The sequence below is a fragment of the Ctenopharyngodon idella genome, chromosome 6 (genome assembly GCF_019924925.1).
Source record: "Ctenopharyngodon idella isolate HZGC_01 chromosome 6, HZGC01, whole genome shotgun sequence".
Classification (NCBI taxonomy): Eukaryota; Metazoa; Chordata; class Actinopteri; order Cypriniformes; family Xenocyprididae; genus Ctenopharyngodon; species Ctenopharyngodon idella.
In genome coordinates, this window is record NC_067225.1 from 29,313,886 (window position 1) to 29,324,454 (window position 10,569).

The following is a 10,569-nucleotide window of genomic DNA, read 5'->3' on the forward strand; positions in this document are numbered from 1 at the left end:
GCCGTGTAGCTGAATCGCTGCCGAGCACTGCTGCAGATGTTTGTGTGTGTGCGAGAGTGTACACGCCTGTGTGTGTTTGACAGCGATACTGGGTGCCGAGTCAGGTCTCCTGAGCTGATGGGGGAGGAAGGAGCCCGAGATGTATGTGAAGTGATTTGTGTGAGTTAAAGTGTGTGTAAATGTGTGTGCTTATGTGTTAGACAGTGATGCCAATTCAGGTCCCCTGAGCTGATATGATGAAAAGAGGCTGAAACATATGTGATGTGTGCGCTATACAAATGTGTGTGTGTATGTGTGTTTTCCTGTACATTAAAAAGTGTGGGAATGTTCAGAATAGAACACTAGCTCACTACTTACTGAACACTATATACTGTAAATCATATATTATCATTAAGTGAAACAATATGCTTTGTTCCACAATAATTTTTATCAGTCAGTTGTATACCACATTATTGTCATATGACCTTATTAGTGTATGTTTATTTCAGCAAGTGCTGAATTTAAAGGGGTGGTTGATTATGATTTCACTTTTTTAACTTTAGTTAGTGTGTAATGTCGCCGTTTGAGCATAAACAACATCTGCAAAGTTACGACGCTCAAAGTTCAATGGAAAGGGAGATATTTTCTTTTACAGAAATCGCTTTTTAAGGACTACAACAAATGGCTGGTAGGGACTACAACGAGTTTCTTCCCGGGTTAGTGACATCACTAACCCTAAAATTTACATAAACCCTGCCTCCAGGAACACGCAACAAAGGGGGTGAGGCCATGTTGGGCTGCTTTAGAGAAGAGGAAGAGTGTTGCTGCCATGCCATCATTTTACGACGCTTCACAAACGAGGGTCAAATCAACGCATGCTAGTCGATGAGTTGAATCAACTCCACAGCAACTACATAAATGTATCCACTAACCATTCAGAAATGTCCAGTTTCATTCTAAAAGTTGTAACTTCTTCCTGAGTCTCTCCATCAGTGTCCGACTCCGGTTTGAACAATGTAAGGCTGAACACCGTTACTGACAATCCTCATTTTGGCTGCGTAAGATTCTCCAGCTTTGTTTTTGTTGAGCAACCGAAGCACGAGCTGTTAAAGCTCCGCCCTCTTCTGGAAAGGGGGCCGGGAGCAGCAGTTCATTTGCATTTAAAGGGACACACAAAAACAGCGTGTTTTTGCTCACACCCAAATAGGGGCAAATTTGACAATTTGATTGATATTTCAAATAAATGCTTTAAATTCTTTTGAACTCATTTTTTAAACTTTCTATTAATCAAACAATCCAAAAAAAAAAAAACCACGTCAAAGTTTCCATAAAAAAATTAAGCTGTTTTCAGCACTGATAATAATAAGACATGTTTCTTGAGCAGCAAATCAGCATATTAGAATGATTGATCATTTGAAGGATCATGTGACACTTAAGACTAGAGTAAAGATGCTGAAAATGTAGCTTTCCAAAATATAGAAAACAGTTACTATAAATTGTAATACTATTTCCCAAATTTACTGTATTTTTGATCAAATAAATGCAGCCTCTGTGAGCATAAGAGACTTCGTTCAAAAACATTTAAAAAATCTACATTTAAAAAACAGTAGTGTATATAAAAATGACCTTTTGGCCATCAAATGAGTCAAGAAAGAGAATGTAATGGATATTACTTCCTTTTCATCCATCACTGGAAGGTAAAAGTCAAAGCACATTGCACTGTGAAATACAATATTCCACACAATAATGTTATGTTCCATTCAAAGCCAGATGGGATAATCGTACTTGATATGTCATCCGTCTATACAAATATCACGTAATGTAAAAATTAACTCATAAATGTAATTTATTTGCTTTAAAGTCAGTGTTTACCATTGACTGAGTTCATCTTTCTCAGTGCCAGTATGTTTGCAGTGCAATTCCGTGAAACTAAAGGTTTCCGAGTTGGAATTTTAATGTTGAGTGCTGTTTCTTTGCACTTTTCGAAGTATAAACTTGAAAATTTCCACATTCCAAGTTGATTTTCCAACATATGCAGTACATATACAATAATAGTATTAGTACTGTAGTATGCTAGTGTCTGTGACTGTACGTCTATGTAACTTACGAGTGTGAGTGAGAGTAATTGTGATTCTGTGAGTGCGTGTATGTGTGTGCGTGCTCTCGCGCCCTGGAGATGTTGCTCTGTTTGCTTACTCTGCAGGAGCACAAGTCCCGCCGTCCTTTACTCAGCGCTGTTTGCCCCGCAGAGCTCTTGCCGGCTCCAGCACTGTGGGTTCCTCCTCTGACACCCCAACACTTTGGCACCCGAGTAGAGACAGACAGAAAGCGAGAGATACGCACACAGAAAGGAGAACCTGGTCTAAGGTTTAAAGCCAAGCCAGATGCGAAAGGTAAGGTGTGTGTGTGTGAGCTCGTGCGTCTCCCTGATGGCAGCCGTGGGTCTCAAGTTACTCAGGAGGCATAAGATTACTGAAAGAGAGCGAGCTTAAACAGAACACAAGGGTGTGCAGAAATCTGATTGCAATGCAGGCTGAGAAGAGGAGCAAGGCTAGAGAGGGACAGAGGCAAAAAGAGGAGCCCCACTCATCCTGGATCAGAGTGCTCACAGAAGGACCGTCCTACCCCAGAGGTTCTTCCTGGTGGGTATTTCTTTGAGCGTTTGTCCGTGTTTGTTTTTATAAATGGGCTTAAGCATGTGATTTCTGTCCTTTGGATGCTGTTATTGAAAGGATATGGTTCTTAGTAAGACTTTCGATCAAATTTTGATAGAAAAGAATTCAGTGGATGTGAATGGAGCTGTTACGGAACTTTAGAAAGATAAAATAAGATCTTGTGTTCTCTCTGTCAAGCAACATTATTTTATACAGTATGTGCTGTGAAATCTGATTGTATATCGAGCTTTAAGAACTGAGGAGTGAGATAAAGGTTAGAATTAGAAATAGTTTGTTGTTTGGTTTGATGTTGGATTTGAGCAAGAAGTTGAGGGATATTTGGAATTAAAATTTGGTAAGTCTTTAGTTTAGGGTCCAATTCTCACTATTAACTAGTTGCTTATTAGCATGCATATTACTAGGATATTGGCTGTTTATTAATACTTATAAAGCACATTAATGCCTTATTCTGCATGACCATATTCTACATCCCTTAACTGTACCCAATACCTAAACTTAACAACTATCTTACTAACTATTAATAACCAGTAATTAGGAGGTTTTTTTAAGGCAAGGGTTGTAGTTCATAGTTAGTTAATAGTGAGAATTGGACCCTGACTGAAAGAAAGTTCATGACTTAAACGTATATATGTAAATTTAAATATCCGTGTTAGTAAATCTTTGAATTACGTGGTTCATTATAACCAGTAGGTTTGATGCTGGATTTGAGCAAGAAGTTGAGGGATGGAATGGTTTGGAATGAAAATTTAATTAGAAATGTAAATTTAAATATCTGTGTTAGTAAATCTTTGAATTATGTGGTTCATTATAACTACTATATACTTAAATTTTAAACTTTAAAGGGATAATGTCCCTTTATCAGATAGATATTACATGAGGTCTAACATATACATTTTCAACTTAAAAGGAGAGTTCATCCAAAAATAACAATTATGTCATCATTTACTCACTCTTATGTCATTCTAAGCTGTATGACTTTCTGTGGAACAGAAAGGAAGATATTTTGAGAAATGTCTGTTTTGTTTTTGACCATACAATGGAAGTCAATGGTCACCAAAACATTCTTGAAAAAAATATCTTTTGTGTCCCACAGAGGAAAGAAAATCATATTGCTTGGAACGACATGAGGGTGAGTAAATGATGACAGGTGAACAGGTGAATGTATGTTAGACGACCTACTACGAATCAGGTAATATCTGTCCGACTTGAGACTAAGACATCTATAGCATATTGTCTAATTATATTTCTGTGATTCGAGCCAGGAGGATGATTTGTGATGATTCAGATATATGATACCGTATTTTCACAAAGTTACACATACAATCTAGCACATACAGTACAGTACTTATATAATGTGCCTGTACACGTGCACATGGTAGTGACCAGCCCCAGAGGTGCTTAAAACAAAACAATGGGTTTGTACCTGTGATGCATGTGCGGAAATTTTCCCACACGTTGGTGATCAATCTTCTAGACACACGCGAGCACACACACACTCACGCACGGTTGAAGGATATAGATGTCATCTCTGTCCGTGTTGCGTTTTCACATCTTCAGCATTTTCTCCAGACTAAGCACTGCAGGATAAGGACGGAAGCTTTTGTTTGTCACTTGTAACCTCTGTCCAACCTGTCCTCGCAACATTACTGTACCGTTATATGGGAATCTCTAAAAATAACTGTAAACCCTGCAGTTGTGCTGATATCATAGTGTGTGTGTATATATATATATATATATATACACACACATACATACATATAAATATATATATATATACACACACACACATACACACACATCAATTAAGTCTCACTGAATTCCTTATTGTCATTGAACAGGTATAATGAGATTAGTTTCCTTTGCTTTCACAAGGTCGTAGCAGTTACAGTTGAATAATGTAGGAAATAAATAAATATAAAGAAGTACAATAAATAATAAATAAACAAAAGGTGCAGAGTGCATGGGATATGGTTAACAATGGCAGTGCAAAATATTACAGTTGTGTAACATAAGTCTGTCTGAGAAGAGTATACTAGGAAAATAAAGGCAGTAGAGAACATTTAAGATGCAAAATGAGTAAAAAACAATGTTTCTTGAATAGAATATATGTAAATGGATAGTTCGTTTAAAAATAGAAATTCTGTGATCATTTAATCACCCTCAAGTTCGTCCAAACTCTTATTTCTTCTGTGGAACACAAAATAATATATTTTTATGTAAACAACATTGAATCCCAATGACTTTCATTGTATAGACAAAAAAAATTGTCTTTTGTGTTCTGCAAAAGGATGAAATGCATTTAGGTTTGGGGAAAAAATCAGAATGAGAATGAGTCAATGATTTTTGGGTGAACTATCCCTTTAAGGTAGATGAAGATACTATACAGTGGCATAGATATGTGGCCACTACAGCTGGGTATATAACAGTAACAGTTTAAGCAGTGTGATGCGGCTATTCATCCTTGGGCAGTTCGAAACTATTCCTGCAAAACTACACACCAGCACTGCAGACATGCACTTAAAATATAAACTAGTTGAATCTTGCTAATGCTCTAAAAAATGTGGCCAAATGAAACAGAACGCTCATGTAACCCACCCATCCAACAATACTCCTCTGACAATGGAAAAGATAGGCCCTGCTGTATACTAATAGGGTCAATGGAATATAACGCGGAGCGAAGGTGAGAGGTGTGCGTTACCTTCCAGTGTAGCCACACAAGCTGTCATGGAGCCAGAAGCTTTTCTCTTTGGCGGCTGTGGGTTCTATGGTGTCAAGTGGTACCAGGGGTAGCTGTTTAAATCCTCTGTTCAGGTTATGGTTACCTGTCTCTATTAAACTCTGGAAAATAGAACGCTGTAGATAAGAGGCCTGAACTAGACCTTTTACCTGCACCTTTGACCCTGGCAGGAGGAAGACCCTGAGAGGAACAGTACTGGAATACAAAAGCAGCTTTAGTCAGATTTGGATTGTTGAATGTGTATATTAATGGAATGTTCTGGGTGGAACAATATAAAATGTCATAGATGCTGTCGATTAACACTGAAAATAATTTTAACTCATCCATCAGAATGTACAAACAATAATAATTACTTTAACTAATATTGTAATGTAGGTCACTGGTGCATAGAAGATCGCTTAAGTTTACATGAATTAAAAAAAAAAACACATATTAATTATAAATAAGTTAACAATCATTAACATTACAAAAACTATTTGGCTGCAACAGTCAATTGCTACTCCATTAAAACATAATGCACAGAAAACTTCACATTATAATTAAAATGGAAGTTAATGGGGCAATTGCTTTAGAATAATAATAATAATTAATAAATAACATAAAATTAGTGTAATTACTTGAAATTAAAACTCAATAATTAATTTTGTGAATATGTAAAGCTGGTAAACACAGTGACTTTTACTCGATATGTGCAAGGATAACAGAAAAGGAAGTGATGTAACACACATTGCTGAAATACCTGAATACCTGAAACTCCACCTACTGGTAACAGATAAGAAGTTCATCCACCTAGAACAGTAGTCCCACAGATAAAATAATGATTGAAGCAATTTTACAGCTTAAATAACACATTTTATATGGAATCAAATAAATTAATAAGTGTCTTTTGTAAATAAATAAATAAATAAAATACATTTTAGTTTCTTTGTAATGTTCGTTGTATTTGAATAATGAGTCAAAATTACTGTTTATGGGAACCGATGGCACAGAAGCTATCAAAAAGACTAACATGAATATTAATATTAAACATGAAACATTAAAGGGTTAGTTCACCCAGAAATGAAAATTCTGTAATCATTTACTCACCCTCATGTCGTTCCAAACCTGTAAGACTTTTGTTCATCTTCAAAACACAAATCAAGATATTTTTAATGAAATCTGAGAGATTTCGGTCCCATCAATGACAGCTACGCAACTACCACTCTGACGCTTCAAAAAGTTCATAAAGGGATCGTAAAACTACTCCATATGAATTGAGTGGTATAGTCCACATTTTCTGAAGACACACGATCACTTTATATGTGACCCTGGACCACAAAACCAGTAATAAGTCGCATGGGTATATTTGTAGCAATAGCCAACAATACATTGTATGGGTCAAAATTATCGATTTTTCTTTTATGCCAAAAATCATTAGGATATTAAGTAAAGATCATGTTCCATGAAGATATTTCGTAAATTTCCTACTGTAAATATTGCATTTATTTCCCTTCATTAGTAATATGCGATGCTAAGTACTTCATTTGGACAACTTTAAAGGAGATTTTCTCAATATTTTGATTTTTTTTTTTTGCACCCTCAGATTCCAGATTTTCAAATAGTTGTATCTCGACCAAATATCCTAACAAACCATACATCAATGGAAAGCTTATTTATTCAGCTTTCAGATGATGTGTAAATCTCAATTTTAAAAAAATTGACCCTTATGACTGGTTTTGTGGTCCAGGGTCACATATGATGAACAGATTGAATTTAGGCTTTTATTCACATAAAAACATCCATCAATGCACACATCAGATATGGTAAACGGAAGCTCAAGAATGCTTGCCATGACGTGTGAGAACCAATAAGATAAATTCTCATATGTTATGCAGCACGATTGAGCTCCGTAAGAACCAATGAGTTTTGTTCTTGCACATCAAGCATGGTTGAGCTCCTGTTTGTTCACTGATCAATATTTATAAGTGGTAGTTGTGTGGACTGTCAATGGAGGAACAGAAATCTCTTAAGATTTCATTTAAAATATCTTCATTTGTGTTTCGAAGATGAACGAAAGTCTTACAGGTTTGGAACGACATGAGGGTGAGTAACTGATTACTATTTTTTCATTTGTTGGTGAACTAACCTTAAAGTTTATGTTTGATTCTGGAGGGTTGAATTTCTTAAAATTTTCTGAAAACTCCCAAAACTCGTGCCAAATATGTCTGTAACCACAGGTTTGTGCCTGCTTGCAATTTCTGAATCTGACAAAGATCTCTTTTGTTGACCAATAATAATTCCATATGCAACACAGCAGTGCAGGTACAGGTCTACTGCTGTTTTAATGCCTGTACTACAAAACAGAAGATGTGAATTAAATTGTGTGTGTGTTGCAATGTGAGGCCATAAGGGAGAAATGATGATTAAGTGCCGTTCTCAGCTCTCAAGCACACTTGGCAGAAGACAGAGAGGACAGGAAAACATGTTCAGTTTGAATGCATTATTTATGTTTGTTTAGGCACATTCAAGGAGTTTTCAAGGAGAGACTAATGCTATTAGTTGTATCTATTAGTTGTATATCCTTACAGTATTAGTTTATTCAAAAATGAAAATTCTGTCATCATTTACTCACCCTAATGATATGATATACACCATTAAACCTGTATAACTTAAAAAGTGCCATTAAAGCATCACAAAATTTGTTCAATTAAGTCATTATTCACTGAAAATCATTCATGACATATGCTTCAGCTATTTTTTGGTGTAAATGAGAGTTTGTGAGAAAAGTAGAGCGAACTGATTCATTTGGTAGAGGTGTTGGATTTGTTTACATCTCTGTTGAATTGTTCCTTTGGGTTAAATATTTAAATGAATTGGTTAATTTAACTAGCAAGGCAGATTTGAATGATTTGTTAACACATCCAAATGATCCAATGACTGTTAAACTCACTATTAAATTTCAGTCTGTTCCTCATACAAAGTTTCAGAAGGCGTGGAATATCGCGCTCAAGACTTTCATTATACTTTCATGATAGTTTTGAAAGCCTTCTTTAAAAGAAGGTCAAACAGATTTGAAACAATAAGATGGTGAATAAATTATGACGATCTTAATTTTAACCTATAATGTGTACACTTAATTTTGAATGGACTGCAGGTGTGTGCATCATGTTAACTACGATTTTATACTTTGCTTAAAATAATGGTGCTAAAAACAAAATCTCTATTTGTTCCTTTTTCGTTGTCTTGTTGTAGAGTTTAAATTACTTTAGATTGCTTTGTTTCCTAGCCTGACTAAGGTGCAACCTTATCTTCCATGCAATAACACAACTGGTTTGTTCCCTTTGTCTTTATCTGCAGATCAGGTGACACTATCTTGGGATTCGGCTCTCTGCTGCAGAACCAGCCTGAATCTTCCCTGATCTCTTCGCACTTTGAGGTGCACAGTGGGCTGGCTGGCCTGTGCTTTTGGCTGCTTGTCTGTCATTTCATCCTGGGTTAGGAGCCTGAGCTCAGCCCCAGGGAGGGGAGGGAGGCCATGGAGGTTCCTCTAGTCAACTTTGAGAACCTAGACGACATCGGAATCAACCTGGGAGACCCGAGCGACTCGGGATATCCGACCTCACCCACCTCAGATGCCCCGGAACCAAAACAGGGGACCTGTGGCATAAATTCACCCACACACTCACCTCAGAGAGGAAGACGTCCAAGGCACACACCAGCCTCTCCACCAACACTCAGCAAGAAAGGAACTTCAAGCTGCAACAGTCTGATCTCCAACTGGAAGGTTCTGATGAGCAGCGAGGGAAGTCCCAATGAGGCTCTCCTAGGAAAAGTAGCCAAGGATTGTAGCGAGGACTACTTTGCAGAAAAGGAGAAACTCGAAGAGGGCGAACAAAAAGTGGTTATCAATGTCTCAGGGATGATGTACGAGACAACACTCAAAACTTTGAATCAGTTCCCAGATACCTTGCTGGGAGACCCCATGAGAAGGATTGACTACTTTGACCCCATGAGGAACGAATATTTCTTTGATCGCAACCGCCCGAGCTTCGATGGAATCTTGTATTTTTATCAGTCCGGAGGTAAGATTCGGAGGCCAGCAAACGTGCCATTGGATGTGTTTGCGGATGAGATAGTGTTTTATCGACTGGGGCATGAGGTCATGGAACAGTTCAGGGAAGATGAAGGTTTCATCAAAGACCCTGAGCCTCAACTCCCAACCAGTGAGATTCACCGTCAATTTTGGCTGCTCTTTGAGTACCCAGAGAGCTCCAGCGCTGCCAGGTCAGTGGCCTTAGTGTCTGTTTTTGTCATCACTATATCTATTTGTATCTTCTGCCTGGAGACGCTCCCAGAGTTCCGCGATGAACGTGAATTTTTACCTGCGTTTGTCAACTTAACCCGTGACGCCAATGGCACGCTCCTGTCCCCTACTCCTCATCCTAAGGCCTTGGCCTCTGTCTTTACTGACCCCTTCTTTGTGGTGGAGACTATCTGTATCATTTGGTTCTGTTTTGAGCTTGGGGTACGCTTCGTGGTGTGCCCCAGCAAAAGTGATTTTTTCAGCAATATCATGAACGTCATTGACATTGTGTCCATTATGCCCTACTTCATTACCGTCATAACGGAACTGATGGCCACCCATGGAGAAGACCCCACCGCCGGCCAGAACATGTCTCTGGCCACGCTACGGGTCATCCGATTAGTGCGTGTCTTCAGGATCTTCAAGCTGTCCCGCCATTCCAAGGGCCTCCAGATTCTAGGCCAAACCCTGAAGGCCAGCATGAGGGAGCTGGGCTTGCTTATTTTCTTTCTCTTCATTGGCGTCATCCTCTTCTCCAGTGCCATTTTCTTTGCTGAGGTTGATGAACCTGATACTCAGTTTGTGAGCATCCCAGAAGGATTCTGGTGGGCTGTGGTCACCATGACGACGGTCGGCTACGGTGACATGTGCCCTATCACATTGGGGGGGAAAATGGTTGGGATCCTCTGTGCCATTGCTGGTGTGCTGACCATTGCACTTCCCGTTCCCGTCATCGTCTCCAACTTCAACTATTTCTACCATCGTGAAACGGAGCAGGCGGACAAAATCATGATTGACGCTGCTGCTGAGGCTGCTGCAAATCAAAAAAGCAGCGCTGAGGAGAAGTATGAAAGCAATTACTCGCTGGACAAGAGCAATGGGAATTGGCAGACAGG

General features: G+C 38.4%; 1 protein-coding gene across 1 annotated transcript in view; it reads left to right on the forward strand.

The window, feature by feature from the left end:
• Window positions 1–2,081: 2,081 nt before the first annotated feature.
• The window catches only part of LOC127514963 (potassium voltage-gated channel subfamily A member 10), an 11,246-nt gene continuing 2,758 nt past the window's right edge, over window positions 2,082–10,569 (forward strand). The window contains exons 1-2 of the mRNA XM_051898254.1: window positions 2,082–2,621; window positions 8,728–10,569. The exon at window positions 8,728–10,569 is cut by the window's right edge and continues 2,758 nt beyond it. Coding sequence (XP_051754214.1) covers window positions 8,906–10,569 — 1,664 coding nt within the window. The 5' untranslated portion in view covers window positions 2,082–2,621; window positions 8,728–8,905. The remainder of the gene's footprint in view (window positions 2,622–8,727) is intronic.